Source organism: Apodemus sylvaticus, chromosome 2 (genome assembly GCF_947179515.1).
Source record: "Apodemus sylvaticus chromosome 2, mApoSyl1.1, whole genome shotgun sequence".
Lineage (NCBI taxonomy): Eukaryota > Metazoa > Chordata > Mammalia > Rodentia > Muridae > Apodemus > Apodemus sylvaticus.
In genome coordinates, this window is record NC_067473.1 from 101,275,899 (window position 1) to 101,300,876 (window position 24,978).

At 38.7% G+C, this 24,978-nt stretch overlaps 1 protein-coding gene across 2 annotated transcripts in view; it reads right to left on the bottom strand.

Annotated features, from left to right (window-relative positions):
- The window catches only part of Kdm3a (lysine demethylase 3A), a 43,376-nt gene that overhangs the window by 12,026 nt on the left and 6,372 nt on the right, over positions 1-24,978 (bottom strand). The window contains exons 4-15 of one of the 2 annotated variants that reach the window (XM_052173890.1): positions 23,573-23,728; positions 22,410-22,520; positions 20,283-20,385; positions 19,236-19,360; positions 18,932-19,004; positions 18,748-18,836; positions 12,403-12,566; positions 10,058-10,569; positions 6,662-6,872; positions 2,496-2,710; positions 423-575; positions 188-283 (exon numbers count right to left, since the gene is read on the bottom strand). In XM_052173890.1, the coding sequence (XP_052029850.1) occupies positions 188-283; positions 423-575; positions 2,496-2,710; positions 6,662-6,872; positions 10,058-10,569; positions 12,403-12,566; positions 18,748-18,836; positions 18,932-19,004; positions 19,236-19,360; positions 20,283-20,385; positions 22,410-22,520; positions 23,573-23,728 (2,008 nt within the window). Of the gene's footprint in view, positions 1-187; positions 284-422; positions 576-2,495; positions 2,711-6,661; positions 6,873-10,057; positions 10,570-12,402; positions 12,567-15,502; positions 15,556-18,747; positions 18,837-18,931; positions 19,005-19,235; positions 19,361-20,282; positions 20,386-22,409; positions 22,521-23,572; positions 23,729-24,978 lie in introns of those variants that run through there. The other variant, XM_052173891.1, reaches the window with a different exon arrangement.

Consider the following 24,978-nt stretch of genomic DNA (forward strand, 5'->3'; position numbering starts at 1 on the left):
TCCTTGAGTACTTTTAGGACAATACTGTTATCAGACAATCAGACTACACAAAATAAAAGCAAGCTAAAGCCCCTGTAAGTTATCCAAGACGCGCGCGCGCGCGTGTGTGTGTGTGTGTGTGTGTGTGTGTGTGTGTGTGAGAGAGAGAGAGAGAGAGAGAGAGAGATCCCTGCCTCACAGGAAATACCTTTGCCAGGAATAATCTGTGTGGGCATCAGGTTTTCAGGCTCATGTATCTGACTCTTCACACACCTTATCCAAGAGAAAGTCTTGTAGGCAGCACCTGGAAATAACAGACTTGTGATAACTGTTTTCCATGAACCTTAAAATCCCAGTGCTTCAGAAACTATCAACCACAAACCAACAAAAGACTTAAATCCAGTGTATTGGGGTGAAGGAGATTCAAGGAGATTCTCACGTACCCTCTTGGCAATTCTTCCTCTTCATACGGTAGCAATCTACACACACTCCAAACCCACACCGAGGGCACACCCAGTGCAGGTTGAAAATGGTTGTGTCACACACATCACACATTTCTCTAACTCCTTTGACAGCTCGTTTCCAAGCAACCTGCCCTGCAAAAATCAATAAGCCATTTAGTCCTGAGGTACAGAGGATTTCTGAAACCAAACATTGTTGGGAGCGTAAGCCTTCCCTGTGCTTAAGTGTTCCCACTTGGTCTGTTCAACTTCACCACCGATGCTTCTGCCCCATAAAGCTCTCCTGTCCCCCAGCATGCCTGTCCAAGGGTGTCAGCATCACCTCCTCAGGCCTGTTTGCACCAGACATACTCAGACTTTATTTTTCCTCCTGGAGGAAGTGACTGTGCTTAGGCAGCAGGTACAGAACTGGAACTCAGCCACGGGTATCCTCAGCACAGTTCCAGCTTCACCAATTCTTTCAGAATCTCAAGGCTGCATGGGATACACTTTCTCAACTGGGAAATTGTATTCAAACTGCAAACCAATAATCAGCATTTTCACAGATGCCCTCAATTCTCAAAGACTAAAAAGGTCCTAAATAGAACATTGTATTAAGTTACTGTAGGGTATAAAGTACCAAGGTCATATCCTTCACTTGTCAATTAGAAACCTTATGCCAGGGCCATAACTGACACTTGCTGGTACACAGGACTGATCCACATTAACTCAAATTCCCAGCAAAATGAGAAACAACCCAGGACTCTACAAAGCCACATTTTCCATTCCAGGAGTCAAGACCACATGGACTGGAGGAAGGGGGTTTCATGGCTACACATACAAATTGGAAGCCCACCCCCCTCCCTGCAAAGGAAGGCATGTAATAAGATGACCAACCACATCAAGTATCAGAAAGCTTCCAGGAGTAGGAACAAGGGAACACTGGTTTGAATATCAGGAGGCACAATGCTGCTGAACAGAACACTTAAGTCAGTGTCCACTGGTTCAACACTGTTGCAGTCTTGTTCCACAGAGACACATTTTTTTATAACCAAGTCTGTGGTGAATTAATTCTTTACCCTGAACACATCCCAAATGACATTTCACTTTACACTGACTCATCCCAACCACCAACAAAGAACTACTACTATACTATAATGAAACGGGCCAGGCACAGTATCAAGAACTTGAAGCATTATAAGGTTTTCTGAGCTTTGTCCTATTTGTTTGTATTAGAGTGTTTTGTTAGGCAGGTCTGATTAATCAGGAAGGAAGCAACTAATACATTTCAAAGAAGTGCCTAAGCACTGAAGTCAAATGTAGACGGGCACAAGAGCAGTCACTGTAAGTCAAGTTTCTTTACATGTACCATTCTTACCCAGATCTATTTCAAATAAACTTGGCTATTCAAAATCTAAAATGACAGACAGGAGTCCTGTGTCACTTTTGGCTTGATATGTCATTTCTCCAGAGCATATACAAAGAGAAAAAAGTGTTATCTTTCCAGATACTACCTTGGGATGACACAAAGGCAGTCTATCTTTTATATGTCACAAACACTGACCCGGGTAGCTTACTAGGCTTCCTGATAGTGAAGGAGTGCTAGACTCAAACTAAGCTAGCAGCTGCAGCTATCCTTTCAAACCAGGATGTAGGAAGAACTGACGTGATCCGATCTGGTTCCACTCAAATGCCTGGAAACTAGCCCCACAGAGTGGGACTCAGGGACTAGGTATGTCTAGCTGGTCTTATGTCTTTAATATGTACTGTGAATTAAGAATCTTTTGTTGTAATCAATGTGAGGTTGATTACATCTCACCTTCTGGTGAGCCTACATATCTGTCAAGACTGCAAATGCCACTAACAACTCATGTTGACCCTTCAAACCACCTTTGAACTGTCCCACAACTCCAGACAGAACATCTCAAAAGAAACCTATTATAAAAGGAAAATTGCAGTGTCATGATAGCATCCACATAGACTGCTAATGAAAATAAAATCCATGCAACTTGGGTGTCAAAATGAAACAGAAGTCAAGCAGAACTCAAACATCTGCCCCCTAAGAGATGCTCTTACTGTGTGGCTCAATGGTTGACATAGCTTCCTTCTCAGAAATCACCATTTGACAGAAGTGGTCTCCAATATTGGCCAGGATATACTTTGCTGTGTCCAAATCGGTCCCCACAACATTTTTGGTCAAAGGCAGCCACAAGCCAATCGCTTCACTATCGTACTTGTTTGGTGTTAAGAAGCCTTCTACCCGCAACACACCATGTTTGTTGAATTGTAACCTAGAAGTGGGAAACCAAGATTGATTTATAACTTCTGATTACTACATAAATAGTATTTCAGCCAACAAAGCCTCTCCTGGTTTTCTGTACTGTCCATGTCTGAGGGCAGACATTTACTTGCTAGTGACCTGGAAGGATTAAAAAAAAAATAAGTTAAACAAACAATAATCACTGTTATTCTCTTAAAAGGCAGGCTAGATAGGATATATGAGAGAGATGTGTATTTTGTACTTGATCCAAGTTTATCTGTAGCCTTCAGAGACAATCTTTCTTAGAATTGGATCCTGACAGCAAAGACAGTAACAAATAAAAATAAGTAAACCAACAACCACAAAACATAGACATCTGATTAGAAGCACCTCAGCTAGGACCTCACAGATTTGAAGGTGTCTGCTGTCCACACACACCCTCAAGGCTCATTAGAGTGGAAGCTCCAAATACTTTCAAAAGGAAATGTTAAGCTAGAACTCAGAATCTAAGAAATAGACAGGCAGACCGAACATATTCTCAGAATGCACTTAATATGTGGAAAGTTTGAGGCGCCATGGATTAGTTTAGAATATTTTTTTTTAGGTTTCTGTTAGTTTTTTAAATTTTTATAATTTTTATTTTTATTATACTCAACACATATATTTTTATACCAATCATAAAAATGGACATTATTAAGTGAACATAAAAAGATCAAGTCTGTTTGTTTGTTTGTTTGGTCTTTAGTAGAGCTTAAAATACTGTGGAACAAACCCAAAATAAGAACAATTTTTAGACTTTGAAGTTCATTGTAATAAGGCTGTACACTTCAATGTCCCTCACATCACCAAAGGATTTTACCTCCATAGTAGCTAAGTTAAGAGTTGACAGTTCTGCTGCATCAAGGAATGAATTATTATATATTTAGGCACAATTATTTGGATACAGATTTCCTGCTATGGTCAAAGCTATTTGACTTGAGTGATTGTCATCATTCTCAGCCCACAGGGAACAGGTTACATTCATTTAGAAATGTTATGTGTATTAAGATGGTCTATCCATGAAGTCATTCATCGACTGTTTCACTGAACAATGGTTCTGCTTGGAGGGTGGCACAGACGTTAAGTGAGGGTAAGATTTTGGTTCATTGGCTGTGATGATTTTGAAAAGTATTCATCTCAGAAAAAGAGTAACTAACTTATGTCATCTTCTTCAAAATTGATACAATATATTATAAATATCAAGCAAATCATTCAGTCTCATTTGTTGTTCTCTTATAAGCCACCTTACATATGAATTGTCTACGTTTCTTTTGGCTGTATAAATAATTCTGAAATTTGTAAGCTGTTCTGAAAACATCAAATACACAATCCTACTCATACAGAGGCTGAGAAAGGAGAAGCATGGTTTCAAGACCACTGTGTGGTTCACCTCTGTACATGTGTCCCCTCATCTCTGACGCTAGGATCCTGGGTGTTAGAGTCTGGGAAGACTGGAGCTCCCTCTGGGGCTTCAGCTTTGATTTTTGTTTTGTTTTGTTTTTTTGTTGTTGGTGGTTTTTTTCGAGACAGGGTTTCTCTGTGTAGCCCTGGAATTCACTCTGTAGACCAGGCTGGCCTTGAACTCAGAAATCCACCTGCCTCTGCCTCCCAAGTGCTGGGATTAAAAGTGTGTGCTACCTGGTGCAGCTTCCTGGGTTTTCAGTTTTAAATATTTTTAAAACTTAACATTTTACTTGTAGCTGGAAACATAAGTCCATACAGAAGTGTGGTCTAAATGGCCTGTTCATTTAAACCAGCTCAGCAGTAATTTTTGACTTACATCTAAAACTGTATTTCAAATTAGATTAATAGACAAAGACAACAAGAGACAAGTGTACCACTTATTATGAGAACTAGCTGAACATGAAATATCTTGGTATTTGAGAAACTGTACTCACTAATCTTTATTTATATGCAGAACATGTCTTAAAACAGAAAACAAAACTGCTTTACTATAGACAAAGGAAATTGAATAAAATGAATCTGATTTTTTAAAGAACATAATAAAAGCATGTAAGTTTCTCTTTAAAATAGCAAACATTAAAAAAAAAATAAAGATAAACCAAAGAAGGATTCTTTGTAAAGAAGGAGGGACCAAAGAAGGAGACATGAGGATCAGGAGAAAAACAGAGTATTTTACACATGTATGAAAAGGTCATCATAAATTCATGTGCTTGTACAGTAGGAATATACACTAATGGGAGAAGTAAGAGACTACAACTGGTAGAGTAAGAGACATTAATCAGAAGTGAAGGTTAAGAGAACTTTAAGACTTAAATTATAAATAGCTGTCAAGCCATTATAGATATTGACGTATTGTCTATACTCCTATGGCAATTAATTTTTCTGACACTTCTGTTATGAAACTGTGTCTTTCTAGAGAAGTTGTATAAATTATTTTTATTTGTTAACGACCTGTGGGAGGAAAGCATTGTTAACATACTGGGTTGGGAAAAGTAGCAATTTTATTTCTTTTTGTCTACTTTATAAACATCAGTTTATTAATGATGTATTTCCTCTGGTTACTCTAGGGTTCATCGAAGTAAAGAGTGAACACGCTTACTCTATTTCACTGGCATTCTGACAGATGTATTAGTATTTGTAATTAATCTAATTTAAATAAGAGTGGAACAAAACAGAGGCAGCACACAAAGTGAAAAGTCAACAAATTACATAAATGTGAAAAAAATTGAATGGAAGAAAATAAAACAGAAAATAAGAAATTATACACATGACCCTCCATCCTGGCAAAAGAGCCCAGACAGACAGGGACCCTGGGTGCTCCAGTAGCACGGACACTGTGCATCCTTTCTGCAGGGCAGTCTGGCAGGGCAGCCTTAACATCCACCTGACCCCGCGATGCTACTCCTAGACAGCTCATCAGAATACAGGGTCAAAGATGTGTGCAACGAGGTGGACACTTGAGACAAAGTGCTATATAACAGTTGCAAATGCATACAGCACAGAAATTCCAAAGTATTTGCAGAAGATAGATATTCCCTCTTATGCTTTGGTGAAGATTCAAAACAGTTTATACAATACACCTACTAGAGTCGGGTGGTGGTAGCATGCGCCTGTAATCCCAGCAATCTGGGAGGCAGAGGCAGGCAGATTTCTGAGTTCAAGGCCAGCCTGGTCTACAGAGTGAGTTCCAGGACAGCCAGAGCTATACAGAGAAACCCTGTCTCGAATAAACAAAATCCAAAAAACCAAAAAAAAAAAAACCAAAAAAAAAAAAAAAAAAAGAAAAAAAAGAAAACAAACAAACAAACAAACAAACAAAAATAAATAAAAACAAAAACCCAAAAAACCAATATACCAACTAGGTTTGCCCAAACTAAGTTTCTGACCAAATGCTAAGGAGCTGGGGATTTAGTTTAGTATATATAAAGAGGGCTGGGGATTTAACTCAGTTGGTAGAGTACTTGTGTTTAGCATGTACTGGATTCTATTCCCAGTACCATATTAAGTCAAGTGTTGTTTCACATGCCTATAAATCCCAGCACTCTGGAAATGGAGATACAAAGATTGGGAGTTTGAGGTCATCCTTGGCTACACAGAAAGTTTGAGGATAGCCTGGGGTGTATGAGAGAAAGCGTAAAAGAATTAAGATACAGAAAAGTCTACATTATCAAATACATAATAAATATACAGTTTCTCAAGCGGGTGGTGGTGGTGCACGCCTGTAATCCCAGCACTTGGGAGGCAGAGGTAGGCGATTTCTGAGTTCAAGGCCAGCCTGGTATACAGAGTGAGTTCCAGGACAGCCAGGGCTATACAGAGAAACCCTATCTCGGGGAAAAACAACAACAACAAACAAACAAACAAACAAACAAACAAACAAACAAACAAACAATACACACACACACACACATACATACAATTTCTATATTCTAGATGTCCTGTTGAGAAGAAAAATTAGTCTTTCCTCACAATACCTTACCTTCTGAAGTGAAAAAAGCGACAGAACACAGGGGAATCCTTCTGCTGGTCCTGGCCCCTGTCCTTGCGCAGGCTGTCTAAGCGACATTCCCGACACTTGGGCAGCTGTGCCACGATGTTAACGCAGGAGTCATCCTGAACAAAGGCCTCTCCGCTCTGCTGGAGCTTCTTGAGTTTATCTGGGTCTGTCAAAACTGACTTCCGGGCTGGGGCTAGGAAAGTAAGAAAAAGGAAATAAAACTTCACATCTCTGAAAAGAACATCAACATTTGACTGAATTCTAGTAAAGAGTCAACATCCCCAAAGTAAAGACACTTCTAGTTTTGGTTCAGTTAAAATTTCTGAAAAATAGCCCAAGAAAAGATAATCAAAGCAACAACTAACAAAGTTCTGGTTTTTGAAAACAAAGAAACAAAAAATTTGGCCAACCAAACCACCAAATTCAACAGCGAGACTTACAACTACACACTAGTAGAGAGCAACCTGCCAGGAGACCTCCTCTAAATCAAACTCAGTGCAGTCACTGCAGGGTTCGGTTATGCCCACAGGTCTGCCTCTGCAAATGGCATGCTCAAAAAGAAAACTAGTTTACAGTATTTTTCATAAAGCACCCTTAACAAAAGCTATTCAAAATAGAAACCTAATTATTCTCCTGCTAGTGTACAAAGTAAGCGCTATTTTATAAATGCCTTCCCAAGGGGTCACTTGCCTTAGACTTGCTGCATGTGCAACCTCCTTTTAGCATTAAGAGCACTGGTTAAAACAAGACCCTCAGTAAACTCAGGTTGTACCTGGTAATTGGTGTGAGAATTATAAAAGGGGATGTTTATGTAATTTCTTAAAAGGATAGAGCTGTCACAGCAAACAAAGAGAATCAATGACTGTGGCCACTCAAATAATGCAGGAGAGTACATCCATAACCCAAGAGACTTAGGGAGTATCTCACAGAAAGAGCCCTTCCCTATGGGTCCAAATGGAGTCCGGTGTATGACTCAAATAAACTCAAAACAAAAGCACACTATAAAATGCTAAACAATGCTGCCAGTCCTCACTCCAATAAACATTTATATTAAGAGTGAAAGAGAGCAATAGAGGGGAAAACTGTAATGTGTAACTAATATTTATACCAATTAAAACACAGGTGTTTTTAAGATTAAAAACATGCTAGTTCAGTGAGATAACTTTCTTAACTATATTCAAAATATCAAATTACAAGCCTGATGCTACAACTACAACTAAGCTGCTAGCTCTTTAGAAATCATTTTCTATCTGTGTCATTCTGTGAACCCAGTCTCTCTTGAGTTTCTTCATCCCCAAGAGGATTCCTTAGCTCTCTTTCCTTTTCCTTCTGCAGACTAATGGCTGATTCTCTGTGGGTCCCACAAGCCCACAGAGAAAATCCCCATCTCTTACCGGGGGCCTCCTTCCATGATGCCCTTCTAGTCCTCCCAAAACATAGAGGGACAGGGGGCCAGAAATCTCTCAAAGGCCTAATTGTTATATCCAGTAACACACATAAAAAGTGGTAGCAGTGATACAATCTTAATTACTCAGATACTGAAAGATACTATCTTTTTAGAGTTGGGTCAGGTTTACACAAATATATAGGTGGGTGAAATTCAAAGGTTATTTTATTTGATCTGGCTTAAAAGAAAGTATCCACAGATTAGTAAACTAAACTGTCCAAATGAAGCTTAATAAGGACAGCAATGTCTTGGGCTAGAGAGAAGGACAAACGTGCCCAAGCACACTTCTGCGGTGCCAGGCGGAACAGGGAACACGGACAAGGCTGGACTGGAGGTGGCTTTGCCTCTGTAGCTCCTAAGTCAAGCGAGGGAGCAGAGTCCTTTTCCAGAGTCTCTCTGTAGCCACAGACAACGGCAGTGTCACAACCAGCCATGCTAGGGGGCTGCTGACCCCATTCTAGTCCAGACAAGGGGCAGCTGCACCGCAGTGAGATAAAGCTGAACACCAGAGCCTACTCAGGGACCTGCCTGCCACAGGTTTACTCAACTCGGATTTTCACTGCCTCTTCACATAAACTAAAATGACTTGCTTCAAAAACGAGCTGTGAAGACTGATGACTCAAAAAGAATAAATAGAACAGATACATAGTTATGAGTATTCCCTTTCTCTTGGGAATTACATAACTCCTAAGAAACTATGTGTTTTATGTAATTAATTTTATGCAAACTAACTGTTCTATCCAACTTGAACCTCAAGAATGGCAAAGCTGGGTTGCCTAGGCAAAGGTATTTCTCTATTTTAACCAACACTAGACAAAAAAGATTCACAAGTCAACCTAAGCATTCTGCCCTCTGCTGTCAGAAGGCCCTCTAGCGTTAGTGTGGGTTTGATTGTGCAGTCATGCATCACAGCACACTGACAGCTCAAAGGACCACAGGGGAATCAGTCTTCCTTCCCTGGGGGCTGAACTCAGGTCAACAGGCGTGGCAGCAGACATCTTTACTCAACTGAGCCATCTCACTGACACTGAAGTTTTTGTTTTGCTTTTATCTGAATGGAGTTTGTTCATTTCATGGATTTAACAAATAACTTTATAAAATCCACACTGCCTTTTTTATATAGTAACAAGCTAGGTGTCAAAAGGTTACCTTCTTGTAATAGCTCTGAACCTTCTGACATGCTGAGGTCCTTCTGATCTTCTAATCATAGTAGCAGACTTCTGATTATAAAGCCCTCATTAGAATGGACTGACAGCACAAGGTGAATAATCCTTACCCAAAATGCTTATGACCAGAAGTGCTGTCAATTTGTTGGTTTGGGGCTTGACTATTGCATATACTTTATTGAGATGGCTTGGGATAGGACCCAAGACCAAACAGAATTCACATGTTTCTTAGTATGCCTACACAACTCTACCACTTAAGAGTCAACTTTTCCATTTGGGGTATCTTGTTGGTGACTCAAACGGTTTATGAATTTAAAACATTTATGAACTTCTGGATTAGGAACATTCAACTTGGAAGTAGGAACCATGGTGTGCCATCTTCTCTGCAAAATGAGCATTTAGGTTGAAAACTGAGTATGCCAAGACCTAACCTTAAAAACTATGATCAGTGTTTTCACCCCTGTTGACCACAGGAGAGAGGGACAACACAACATAACAACATACATATGAACTACCAGCACGAGAGTACAAAGCCCCACCTCTTCTGCTCCAACCAGGATGCTACAAAGATACCAACAATATGAAGAAAAAACAATCACCAAAAAAGGATTTGACCCATTTTAAGTCAAAGTATGGAGTCCCTGCAGCATTAAAATGTTAATAAAAACTTATACTAGCCCACAGGGGGAAATTTTTAGTCATTCTCATATTTTTAATTACAGGGAAGAAACATATCATTCACCAATTGAGATTTGAAACACTTACGAGTCTGGGTTTTATTACTGCTTCTTGTACAACAGCTTTCATTATCTACTTTTACTGACGTTTCCTTTAAATTCAGTGACTGGGAACCTAAATGTGAAGGCTCGACCTTCTTTTCTGCACAACTATTAAGGCTAGTGACACCTGCTTTCACTTGTGGCTTATCTGAAAGGTCATCGGATGTGGAAGCTGCATGTTCTAGATGCTTCTGCAGTTCAGGAGTGGTGGCAATGTCCAGTTCTGCCTTAGAGGAAGTCTTTGCAGGCAAGCTCTCCTTTGGAAGGCCAGTGACTGGCTGTGGAGCAGACTCCAGTCTGCTCTCCTGATCAGTGTTTGTTTTAGGCTGGATACAGCTACCTTTGGGCTCACTCAGAATTTTCAAGTCTCCAGCTCCAACCTGAGAAGATTTTGAAGAAAGTAATCCTGCTTTGCAGACATCTGGTTTTGTTCTCAGAACTTCAGGTTTTGTGTTTAGACAGGAAGAAAGTTCTTCTGGTAAACTCTGCTTATGACATCTGAAAAACAGAGCAGGAGAAGTAGCATCTAGATCTCTCTTTTCTCTCATCACCCTAAAAACAATACAGGTTGCTGCTACAGCAACCATCCAAAAAAATAGAAAACTGTTGTGACAGAAAATTCTGGAAAGGTTTCTGTGAGCTAGGGTTGAGAACAATCCACCTGTGGCTCTAGAAAAGTATCTTACACACGCAGACAAATGCAGTTCTAAATGTTCCCTGCATGCTCAGGGCCTCTACTTCTTACAGCGTGTAAGGAACCTTAGTTTTTGCTCAAAACACACATTATCATATGGAACCAGGAAATATATACAGCAGTTAGAAAATTCAGTTATTTTTAATGTGTCAAATTAAAAGTCAACACAAGGCCAATTATTTAATCTCTTATTTTTCTATTTCAGAAAAACCTATACGAAAAGTTTGTTATATAACCAAACAAAAAAATTATTTAAATTTAAAAGAGAAAACTTTCTTGCTTACCAAAACTTGAAAACTCAATCTCATGGCAGGCACATATATCAACATAAAGCTTTAAATGTATATCCGAAATAATATGTATGTATATCAGAAATAATAGAAATCCCCTCAAATATGAAACAAATTTAATACTACAAACCACAGGCAGCATAAAACACTTGTACTGCTATTAATAACAAGCCACCAGGAGTGGCCAGGACCCAAAGCTAATAGGACCAACTAATTACTTGCTTATACATGGTAAGTTATTTCCTCTACTTCTTTAAAAATATTTTTATTTATTCTTTGAAATTTCCATATATTTATACAATGTATTATTTTTATTCTTTTTTGTGTTTTGCCTGAATGTATACATGTGCACCACACTGCCTGTGTGCCTGGTACCCTTGGATTTCCCCTGGAACTGGAGTCAGAGATGATTTGGAAGCACCATGTGGGTGCTGGGAATTGAGCTCAGGTCTTCTATAAGAACAAGTGCTCTTAGCTGCTGTGCTATCTCTCCAGTCCCTTCCCACTACTTATTAGGGAATTCATACCAAAGTTCTCTTCCTAGCCAAACACAAAGCTCTTCTTTCTACACTATTTCTTTTGCTACTACTGCTGTTATTTCTAATCCCGGATTCCATCTTAGAGAAGTACTTCTCATTTACTTTTCATTTTAAGTTAGAAATCTTTGTTTGGATATCACTAAATTTCCTACTGTTTCATCCTTCAAGCATACATATGCATTTGAGTACATGTATGTGTATCTTTGTGTGTGTGTGTGTGTGTGTGTAGGCTTGTGCACAAGTCAACCAACACTGTGCACTGTCTCCAAGCTCCATCCCAGGCTGACACCCACTTTTTTCCTAGTTAATTAATGTCCCATACTTTTTTACAGCTGTCTTACAAACTTTTCTACATTAAAGTCACTCTGACCCATATCTTCAAGTCTATCAACTGTATGTACAAGCCACCACTCCCTCACAAGAGATCCCTGTCTACTTTAAAATTCTAACCTATACATTTTTTCTTCACTTGTGACCTGACAGGCAAGCCTGGTTCCATATATCTATGTTCAGCTCTCCACCATAACCACATCTGGACTATCACTGGAGTTCAATGCATGTTAGGCTAATCCTCACTATAACCCTGTCACCCCCTCCTTCACACCCCCACTGATCAAAGTCTTCTACAAACAACCAATTCACTCCTTTTTCCTCCATGTTTGGGTGCCTCTAATACTCGAAGGCCCCTGATCAATGTGTCCCAAGGAGCTCCTATGAAAACACCCCAGGAATATCAGAGACAGAAACAATGAGCTGCGAATGAAATGATTTACTTCTATAACTGAATACTTTTGAAAGCACTACTTACCCTTGAGGAAGTTTTGCTCCAATGTTAGGTGGAGAATTGGCTGCCTGGGGAGTATTTTGCTGTCTTGGGTCCTTGCTAGATGGAGTTGCTGCAGTACAGCCAAGCAGGATCTCCTTAAACACTGTTGTGGGGACAGACTGTACAGGACACATGCTGGGAGAGGCCTAAAAGATACCAAACCAACAGACATTAAATACAAAGTCCCAAGGGGGAAAGTATCATATATTAATGAAATTTAATTTCCTTTGTTTAATACTAAGTAAACACAATACTATTGCCGAATAAAGACTAGCAGAATAAACAAGTGATAAATTGAATACCAAGGAGAGTTATGTGATATCTGGAAATAAAGCACTGTCTTTCACAAAATTTAAGTAATCCTGTAAGATTACAAGCTGATCTTTTTCAGAACTGTCACTGTATGAGGAAGAGATGTAGTAATTGCTTTATTAATGTAATGCTGAGAGGTAAACTTTTAGGTGACAGCTTCAATGGTAGCTGTTTCACATGTAATCATCTGGACATGACTTGAGTGCCCACCACACACTTACTACGTAGACTGGCAGGAGACCAGACCACTTAGGACTCTTGTGGGCAATGAAACCTACTGGGTACCACTTTAAGCCTTGGCAATGCAATAAAGATTGAGGACACGATTCTTGCTCTTAAGTGGCTCATCACAAAGGTCACCCCAAGCTGGAAAAAATATTAAGTCATGACTGGCCTATGGGAAAAGGCTAGGATATCTTTCCCCCTTTTCCATATAAATTTTACCTTTGTAAAGTAAAAATATTGGATCCACACATTTATATTAGCTACAGAAACAAAATTTCCTACCATGAGAAGAAAAGAACAAAACCCAAAAAACTCCAGACTACTTTTGTATGACTGACTGTGCAGTCAGTCTACCTACTTTTACTTTCTTACTAGGTAAAACTCATCTGCACATCAGTCCTATGCCTCAGTTACATCATCCTACCATTACCTCTGTATTCACCAGATCCAAACCTAGTAACATCTAAACTATGACACAGAACTTTCCTCAAGGTTTTAAAACCTGCCGACTGTCAACATAGAAAATCATGTTCTCATCTATTCTGGCAGTCTTGAAGACCAGCACAGAAAGACACCTGAAAATAAATTGTTTTTTAATTATCAAAAATTCTAGCATTGTTTCAAATACTTTTTAGGTCCTAAAGTATATGATTCTGACACTATTTTGTCAACTCAACTTTGGTTACACATTGATTCCTGTTGGCTTTGTACTGCTTGTTAGGGCAGGGGCATTGACTACACTCTTGGGTCAGTCAACTTTGTATCTCTGAGCTTGTCTCCTAATCTTTTAAATAAAGAAATTAGTTTATTTTTTAAAGGTGCCTTTTACTATATTTTCATACAGTTCTTTGATAATCACTTATTAAATCAGTAGTCTATAAAAGCTGAATTGCCAAATCATTAAAAATGCTTATTCAAGGTTTCCTTTTATCAACTATCTCTTCCATCTGCCATCTCCCTTCTTTTGAATACATCTAGAGTTAATGTACTAATGTTTGTTTGTTTATTTATTTATTTATTTATTTATTTGGTTTTTTGAGACAGGGTTCCTCTGTATAGCCCTGGCTGTCCTGGAACTCACTCTGAAGACCAGGCTGGCCTCAAACTCAGAAATCCTCCTGCCTCTGCCTCCCAGAGTACTGGGATTACAGGTGTGTGCCACCACCACCTGGCTCTAATGTTTATTCTTAAATTATACTCCAAAACCCAAGTACTTCAAAATTTAGATTATAAACTATAGGATACATATATTTTTCTTCTGTACAACATCTAACAATCTGCTTAAGTCAAGAAACTCTCCATCTTCCTCAATCAACATCCAATCAAAAACTCAATCAATCATGCCTCCATTTTCAGTGTATCCATTGCATCTTTCCATATCCATGACACCACTACTGTGTTTCTCCCAGAGTAGTCTGACTTCTTGCTAATCCCAATCCTGATGTTCCTACCCACCATAGACCAAGCTTTAGAATCTGATATGGTCCAGTCTTCGGGCAATTATCACTCCCATCTCAAGGAACCCTTCTCTCTGCCCACAGTATTTCAACTGAACTGGTTTCTCTTCAAAGACTCATGCTAAATGCCTTTTCTAGTCTGGGTTTTGTACCTGCTATTCCTTCTGTGAAGTGCTTTCACTGGCTGGCTGTTTCCATCTTCTTACCCTTAAATTGACTAACATCCTCAAAATTTCAGGTTACTCACTGTAAAATAGTGTCTTCTAGCCACTCCTTAGTTTTATCAAGACCCTTTCTACAGCACCTGTCACACTGTGAAATTCTCTTGTACTTAGATGTTCTTAGTGTCCTCACAATGTACACTTGGGCACAGGCCTGCTCCTTTATTTCCTGTCTGAACTCATCAAACCAGACATAAGGCATGGTCAGGAACATGGTGGAGTGATGTATGCATAACCAGATGGATGACAAACACAGCAGCGCCTCATCCTAAATAGCTACAGGTAAGTGTTAGTTAGAAGTTACTTGAGAGGTTAGGCAGTATCAGTGCACATTACAATACACCAGTATCTCCTATATAGTATGCAGTAAATATTCCTTGGAAGGGGAGATAGAGTGAAGAGGGGAAAAGGAGAAATCTGCTCTTTTTACAATGGTGATTCACAACAAAAACAAAAGGATTTAAGTAGCAGCAGCAGCAGCAGCAGCATAGAGGGTATATAATCACTGGATTCTGATATCAAACCTTGGTTTGAAATCAAGTTTTTTGGCACTTTTTTAGCTGCTGTTCCTGTTTATACAGTGATGGTAACATTTACTACAGAACTCGGCACACAAGAAAATCAATTTCAGAGATAAGCTCTCTTAAAGCAATAAAATCTTGTACAGATGTTCTCAATTATGTCACTGTGCAACAGAATCAGCCTTAACTGTGAGTGCTTTTTCTTTATAAATAAAGAATGAATACCTCTCCATACCCTGCCTAAGACTCCACTTTACAGGGACACAACTCTTGATCCACAAGCCATCTTCACGCACACACTTCTGCACTGGCCTCTGACTCGACAAAGGTCAAAGTTTCTTCTTACCTGAAGAGTTTTCCCTGAAGGTCTTCTATACCAGTCATGGCAATAGTTCCTCCCTGCCAGCAGACGGAGATAATATAATTGAGTGTACGACAGTATTCTAAAAAAGTCACTGCTGGCTCACACTCTTCAGCAGACTCTCCCAATTAACCAGGCAGTGTCATACTCTGAGGAATAGTCTGCTAGGCAGAGAAGACCTTCAAGGAGCCAGATGTCACACTGGCAAACATGTTTACCTTAACCACACCACAGCTGAACGTCTCACCTACCTAATCCTAAACTCCTGTCTTCCAAAGACCACACAAGTAAGCCTGTGTCAGTGCCATGTATGTGGGAAGTGCACCTGTCACTTACACCTACAGTAACTGCTTGCTTTATTTGTTTCTTTACCTCTTCAGTTCTTGTAAAATCTAGGTCAGGCCAGTGTTTCTAAAACTTTCTCATTTATAAAATTACCCGGAATATAAGAATATAAAAGAATACTGGTACAGGAAAATATTCACAAGGAATCAAGGAATAATCTTTTAGTTTCAAAAGAGATATCCTAATACCAGGCCTCTGTAATACATGAAAGGAAGGACTAGAGGAAGGTGCTCAGAGGAATGGCTACCATTTCTTTGCTTCCCTATATTTTTCTTGACTAACCATAAATTTTAAAGTAATAGCACCAGGCTCCTCAAGCCTCCTTCCAATTCCTTTAGAGTAGCATGACATTAGTTTAAGAACTGAAGTTGGTGTTTTTCTGTTAGTCTACTCCTCCAAGAAGCTCACCTACATTGATGACAAACTTAATGTGAACATCCAATGAGCATATCACACTATAACCTAAACTCAACTGATCCTCCTGCCTCAGACTTCTAAGTAACTGGGACCACAAAAGTGTCTGACAAACACTGAGATTTTTAAAATATTGAATGTTGTTCCTTTTTCCATATAGAGATCTCTAGGCCAGAGCTCAGACTTAAGTTTTAAAGTTTCTACTGTGTTCAACAATGAATTCAAGATAACACAAACTTACTGAGCATGAATAGACGGTATAGATGTGCTCAAAGATTAAGTCTTGCTTCCTTCCCTACCAGGAGTCAGGCAGAGGAGCACTATATACACACCAGGCTTACCTGCCCTACCCACACCCTAAAGAACTGACACACACACACATACACCCAAGGAGTCTCTACTGACCCCAATTCTGTCAGCATATCAGGACAATTTTTCTAATGTCGGAACAAGGTATACCATTCGCATCCCATGACCCCTTCCCCACCTGCCACTCATTGTCATCACACTACTCTGTGAGTAGATGCAGTCTCCAGAACAGGGAGCATTTAGCCAGCTGGCCTTCACTCACTTCTGTAACAGATTGTCAACAATTCTTCCAAGGTCAAATTCTCAGGGCTATAATTCTACCCACTTTTACACAGCCTCTAACAACAATGAATTATCATGCAAGATCCTCTGTGAGCTTAAACGTAAGTTTCACTGCAATCATTTTCGGTTTATAGTCCTTTAATACTTCTTCCCTAAAAGACTTACTATCCATTTCTTCTGAATAAAGATCTCTAACCAGCTCAGACCCTCCTATACCGAGAAACTACACAGTACTATTATATATGACCACCTGACCACATAATTTGGGCTTTGTAAACTAGAATTGGTGTGTTCCAAGGCGCAAACATTCATACTGTTCAGTTCAGTTACTGTATTGGATATACCCCTACTTTCTCAGCCCAAACATCTAGTCTTCCACCAAGCCAAATGAATGCTACCCTCTTAGGTTAGTACCTCACTTCACACCCACTTACAGCAGCTAATACCATCACCCTAACCAGTGCCCATGTTTCTACTGTCACTTCCTCCCAAATCATACCATACACTCAAGACTAAACTAAGGCATCCCCCGTCCACCTCTGAAGGTACTTCCTTTCTCTTCTCATGCCTCTTGTCCTCTGGGTATCTAGCATATAGTAAACACACCACTGTTCTGGTTTCATAGATGAGTATATTTGAAATTAAATGAAGATACATAATATTAATTTCTAATTAATATGTACAATGATCTCTTCATTCTTTCCAGAACTATCTGAGTCTCCACTAAAGAGGTTCAAGCATAGACATTTGCAAAGAAGAGAAAGGTTTTTATCACCTTGATTGAAGAATCTCTGGATGAAATATTAAAATTCTTGTCTGAACAGACAAAAGGTACACTAAAGGCCATAGACTCTCAAATTAGCACATCCTGGGCCTGTAATCTATTCTGTCCTTGAACCAGAACACTAGGTAGATTCTTTCCTTGACTTTATTCTCCTTGACTTTATTCTCCATGCCTTAATACCCTACTATTTAAGGATCCCTCTTAAATCCTATAAGTAGTCTGCTTGGTATCATTCTAGTCAATTTTAGAATTCTAACTGAGAGCATAATAATGTGGGAAATTATTCACTTAATACTGATGCATCTGAATCCCTAAACTGTGAAAAAAAAAATTTTTTTTTTTTTGCTTTTTTTTTTTTCCCCCGAGACAGAGTTTCTCTGTATAGCCCTGGCTGTCCTGGAACTCACTCTGTAGACCAGGCTGGCCATGAACTCAGAAATCCGCCTGCCTCTGCCTCCCAAGTGCTGGGATTTACAGGTGTGCGCCACCACTGCCCGGCTAAACTGTGAAATTTATTTGTCCTATAACAGGTCCTAATGACAACAAAATGAGAAACAGCCCCAAAGAGTATTTCAGAAGAGAAGTGAATAAAACATCTGAACTTACATGGCATCCATAAAAGCCAGTTTTTTGAGCCAAAAATTAATCAGCCATTTATTCTGAAAAGGTAATACATCTGTATACTTAATCACAAATGAGCAATACAAATCAGTATCATGAGCTAAGGGTCCCATTTCAACAACCTCCTCACAGTCCCAAGGCTCTCCCCTTGCTCTCACGCCAAGCAAATTTCCAATGTAATATACAACTCAAATTACCTTCCGAACCAACTCTAGTAGTAAAATTGTTATATACTGAAAATTTTAACCAAATAACTAAAAAAAAAATGAAACTTTTAGACACCGAAAAATAGTGGGCCTGAAACTTATATTATCTCCATCTGCTTGAGTACAGAAATTATGGCCAAGACCTGGAACTTGTAACAGCAGCAGACAGGACAGAAGAAGAGGACAAACTGCTCCATCGTTATTAAAGACTAGCATGCAATATTAAAGTTAAACAATGTTTCACTCAGTGACAAAAATAAATCAGTTACCTCAGAGCAAGATTTTGCTTGTTTAGAAACTGAACTTCCATTATTCTCAGAAGACTTGCGTTTTACGGTTCCAATTCTTGTAGAATTACCTACAATATAGAAAAATATAGTGAGTAAACAGGTTTCCTTCTTTCACTTAATGTGAGAAAGAAAGGAGAAAAAAAGTTTAATCAGCGTGTCTTACCACATGTCACGAAGTTGTCATGTACAACTTCAACATGAATCAGTGCTGGGTCAACAATTTTCAGTGCTGGAATCTTAAAAAAATTAAAAAAAGATACTGGAAGAAATGTAAATGTTGAGAACAATAATTGGAAATTAGCGCAACACAGCAATAGGATACCGTACAAATAACTTCATTTTACAATAACTGTTATCCCTTTTATTTCTAACTTTAACAGCTTATAAAAGAAAGGTTGAGCACCAAGAACACGGCTGCTCTCTCTGCACAGTAGCCTACTCTGTACATCAATCATTACTGCCTTTACCTCCTCACAGTTGACTTGAAGAGTTTTGGATGATGGGTTTCCATGTACAACAGTTGCTGAAAACCACTGAGTAGATGGATCCAAGCTATAAATTTTTACTTCTGAACCAACAAGATTCTTGTCACCTTAAAAAAAAAAGAGAGAAAAAAATTCCATTCTCTCTCCTAGGAGTGGCAATATATTTATATTATCATATGCAATAGGACCAAATAATTCATCAAACGTGAACTCACTATCCTTTGTAGTTTCAAAATAATCTAACGCAGGAATCTACAAGAAAACTGCTAAGGGATTAAAAGCTAAGGTTAAAAAAAGAAACTACAGGTGGTGGTGGCACACACCTTTAATCCCAGCACTTAGGAGGCAGAGGCAGGTGAATTTCTGAGTTAGAGGCCAGCCTGGTCTACAGAGTGAGTTCCAGGACAGCCAGGGGCTACACAGAGTAACCCCGTCTCGAAGAAAAAAAAAAAAAAAGAAACTAAAGCAAAAGCTTATGGCTACGAAGCTGACTGAGAAACTAGTAACAGTAAATAGAAAAAAAAACAGATTACCACATAATTTTTTTTTTTAATGGTTTTTTCAGACAGGGTTTCTCTGTGTAGCTAAGCTGGTCTTGAACTCAGAGTTCCTCCTGCCTTTGCCTCCCAAGTGCTGGAATTAACAGCATGAGACACCACTGCCCAGTTCCCAAATAATGTCATATCAACTTCATATGACAAAAATTCCAAATAGAGCAAGTCTATGCCAAAATATAGCTGGGTTTTAAGCGCTACCTCTGAACTCTCAAAATTTGAGGAACGTTAGTATAAAAAAAAAAGATTTGTTGATCACATAGTACCATATAGAAAGCCACAAACAAAATTTAAAAAGATTTTAAATTAAAAGGAAATTTCCAATCTACAACATCAAAAAAAAATGTTTCCTTCAAAAACAAAATTATGTTTCTTTCAATGAAGAGTAAGTGAGGTCTAAACCCTGGCCTCTTACCAGCTATCTCATCTTACCCAGGCTATCTCATCAACTGCCAACAGCAGGTTATTTACATACCTTGTAAGAGATGGCTCTCATCCAAATGTTTTACAATCAAAGCTTGGAATTCTTTACTGACTGTCTGATTATCAGTAAGGGAAAGCCGAAGACTGTTCACATCCTGTAAAATCAAAGACCAAAAGAGTTGTTTATGAAAGTTGAATGTTTCAAACTAGTTCAATCAGATTAAACAGTATTTACTAACCATTTGACAGTACCAAACAAACTACTGCAACTCCAGTGAACTGAATAGGCCAAGAACTCACAACTACTAAACAACTGCAAGTATTTAACAGACTGAAGTTAAGTCACCCAAGTTAGAAATCAAGGCGAACTAGGAAAGGTAGGCTGGAGAGATGGCTTAGGGGTTAGAAGCACTTGTTGCTCTTCTAGAGCACCAAAGTCTGGTTCCCAGAGCCTGTGTCAGCTACCTGTTAGCTCCAGGAAATCCAGGGCCTTCTTCTGGCCTTCAAGGGAACTCACACAACAACTGACACACACTTAGACACAAATAAAAATAATTTGTTTTAAAAAAATATACTAGGAGTCAACATGGTTGACAACAAAAACAACATGAGTTGTCAAATGTCAAAGAATCATAACTCTTTGGTTATGAGAATATACAAATCAAACTCATCAATCCAAATTTAAAAATACTCTATATCCCAAACCCTATGGATGGGAAAAACCTATAAAACACACAAGAGAGGTGCATACTGTCAGTTCACCGAAATTGCTTTTAAAATTATTTCACACAACGTCATGTAATCTAACTAGTATTCTAAATACACTTTTCTTGTTATAAAAGGTGGAGGGACAAACAGAAAATCTGAAATGAAGAGCCTAAGACTTGGAGTAAGTCTCTTCTGAGACACTCTGTTCTTGGCAGTAGATCCATTCTTGGCACTATTCCATAGCTCCCTGGTTTTGTGTGCATACCCAGTTATGATAAATTTATACAGAAACTGTCAATAGAAATAACCTGTCAAACTCAACGTTTAACACGACAAAGGGGGGAAAAATCCCTGCAAACCACAGAGCCCTTAAGTAGATGACCTTCAGGCTTTTCCCTATGACTTGATAGCCAAGAATGGCTCCCTCATTTCTCCCACTGTAAATAACTAGTCTGAGAATAAGGAGTCATGCTAAAAAAACAAAACTACATTTCTTTGGGCAAGTAACATCAGATAAAATCTAGAGGCTCCATACATGCTCAAAGTTAATCCCTAATAAACATTCAGATGTGGCTGTTATTACTTAGTGCATTTACTGCTATTACAGTTGAATTGACAATTCTTACTCCAAAACAACAAAGATAGCTAGCTGTACAGGGCTCTCCAATGAGGCAGACTAACTAGTTCACCCAGAAGATTTTTAGGGCCCAACAAATATGTCAGCTGATTCAGAAACCCTTTTCTTACCCACAGACTATCATATTCAATGTCAAGGTAAGCCATGAGTTTCAACTTTTGCATGTCTAAGGATTTTTCAGGTGCAACCTACATTACTTTAGGGCAAGCAGGTAAATCATATATCCTCCACCATAGAACTTTACAGAAGTGTCTAACTACAAGATGATGCCCTGAATAAATGAACTTTGACTATTCTTCAGTAAAAAGTAACAGATACATATCATATCCCCTTCAATAAATATGTTGACAGTAACATGTAGTTACATTCACACTGATAATCCACAGTACATTTTTCCTAAGAACAAATATAAATTTCAACCTAGATTTTTCAGTCTTAAGAAACAAAACTAAGAATTCTTTCACTGAAAAGCTAGGACACATGAAGATGTAAATTCTAAAAGCTACGCCCAGAAATAAAAATTACTCTTATTAGTCAGAAAGTAAAATATTTGTGTCACTGTTAGCAATGCCTCCCTTTTAACAAATTCTTACCGATCACCTATGAGCAAGATCCAAGAGCTTTGCAGTTGTAAAAAAGATCTAAGTTCCGCAAGCTGATTGGACATGCACTGTGACTACCATTGATGGCGAGAACTGACTACCAAATCGCTGTGATGAACAGCAACATGGGAATGGAAGCTACATAAACCGTCTTCTCCCCAACTTGCTTCTTGGTCATGTTTGTGCAGGAATAGAAACCCTGACTAAGACAATTACCATTCCAATAGTTTACCTGTATAGGTTTCAAAAGGTCTTTGGGAACAAATACACTTTGTTGATCTCCAAGAAACCGAACAGAAGTTATGGATCCCAAGCCAGCTTTGTCTAGCAGAGATTTGTACATCTAAAAACAAAAACAAACAAACAAACATAACATAGAACAAAAAACTATTATGTCATTTTAACTACATCAACATGATTTTGGAAACAGAAACTGACAACTTTCCACACATAAAGAAGTAACAAAGTCATTAAGTTTTTATTTACTGCAAGGATTTCCTAACATTTATGCTGCCACCAGATTACAACATTTATTTAAACCCAGTAATTTAAACCAGATGTACATTTGGAAATTATTAACACACAGGCCTACATATCCATGATTTCCCAAAAACGTATGTGGGAAAGAAGTGTATACATGTTTTTCTGAGAGAGAGCGTATGTTTTTAGAAAATTCTTAGCTGTAAAAAATACAAAGGGTGAATGAAACACAACTGCAGCCCTATATTGTTCAAACACCTACAGTGGCTTTTCACTTAGAGACAAAATCTGAACTTTTGCTAGCGTCCTGCACAATCTGGCAGTTTCCCATCTGCTTCCCAGCTTATCCAACTACTCTATACCTAACTCTTCCTCCTTCAATTTCCAACTTGTATCCCACGTAATCTGGTCTATCCTCTCCAGATCCATAGATCACTTCTGCTCCATAATTACAGTGTAGGTAAAGTGAAATCCTGTATGGGTTTACAGTCTTTAAAGCTACAACATATTCTGAGCTCCCTCTTCCCACTCCCGCCCTCTGCCCCCATGTACTCTTTCTTTATTAATGCCTACTGAGTATAGTCAGTGCTGCCTACAAGGATGCACTTGCCATACTTTTTAAAAATTTCTTCAAATGCTGACCATCTAACCAAACCAAAGATCTGTGTGATCTGTCTTGCTACCTTCTACCTCCATCCTGATTTCTAATAAAGTCCTAAAAAGTCATGGGACCTGCCTAGAGCCCCAGAGCTCCAACCAGGGTAGGCAGAAGGTCCCAAGTACTCCCCTAACTCTTCCACATGGCTACACATATGACACTACTGTTTCAAAGGGACATTATATTTCCTTTGTTTCACCCCAAATGGATTAAATATTCTCTATTTGTCAGTTCAATGAAACACAAGTTTTACTCACTATTGCAGGCCACTGAATAACTTGCTCAGGAATTTCAGGTGATTTTCGCTCTGCCAGAACCAGGTTATGCTCTACTAAAAATGCTCTTCTCAGAAGGCTGTAGACATCTATCCATCTTCTCTTCCTCCAAGACTCCCCATCAAACTCCACACACACCTAAACACAACAAAGCAAACTCAATTATGAATGCTCAAGTTCTATGCTTCCATTATCCTACTTGAATGAACAATGTTTCTACCAGGTATACTACCTCCATTTCAAAGACTACAATATTAATGATAGATAATCACACAGGGATCAAGCTTTGGTTCTCAGACTACTATGGGATACAAAAGTCCCGAGCATTTAGGGTCAGCACACTCAAGATGACCTCTGAAAGCCCAGAACTCAAAGAACCCCCAATTGAAGAGTTTTACATATGCTAACTAGAGCATCTTGGGGTGTTAGAAAGAAATTGAAAACCAAAAGAAATACTTATCTCATTGCATTGTAATTCTCAGTCAACTCTTCTACCACCACAATCCACCTTTAGAGTTCCCTAGTATCAGAAGAACTTAGTATAATCCTTACATATATTCAATATTCCTTTCAACTAACCTGGAAAATTCAGCTCAGAGAAGCCTAAAACTTCTTTGGTTACTCACAGAGAAATACATATCTAAAGGTTTTCTTGTCCTCTGTGTTTTCCAGTGCTAAGCAAGACCCTCAGGCAAGTGCTCTATCTCTGAGGCCCATACAGTTTCAGATATGAATGTTAAACTAGCCTTGAAAGTTTTCCAAGTATTGCAAGGCCTTATGCTTCTGACATGTAAAATATGTCTGAGAACCTTAACACTGTAACTACTACTACAGTTTGTATAAAACTATTAAAACAAAACAAAAACATACAAGCAAACTCTACAAACCCAAAGCAGGTCTGTTAGTAACCTGAGTCAGGAATTATTCACAAAATCTTAAAGATCATGAAATGTGCTAAAAGCACCCTGCATTTCTCTAAGTCATTAATCTAGATCCTTAATCTTCTTTAACAGATTTCAATAAAATCACTTAATATGCAATGCAGAAGATAAATTAGTTTTATTTAAAATTCTTCCTCCTACTAACTAGCCTCTCGCTCTGAATTTCAATTCACCTTTTATCTATGGAATATGCTAATGACTCCTCCTCAACAGTGAGAACACTAGCTCATTTGCTTCCACTCATCTGCTAGAAGCTGGAATCCTTTCTTTGAAGATGTTTTTCCTTACCGGAGTCAACATCTGCTATGGTGGATGGAATGAACATCTGCACCTTTTCTTCCATGCACAGTTGGCTGTTTGAGGAAGACTGACATATAAACTCTAACAGGTCAACGCCTGTGTTTGCTTTTGCTTACCATCATGTATCACTACACACAATTTCTAATC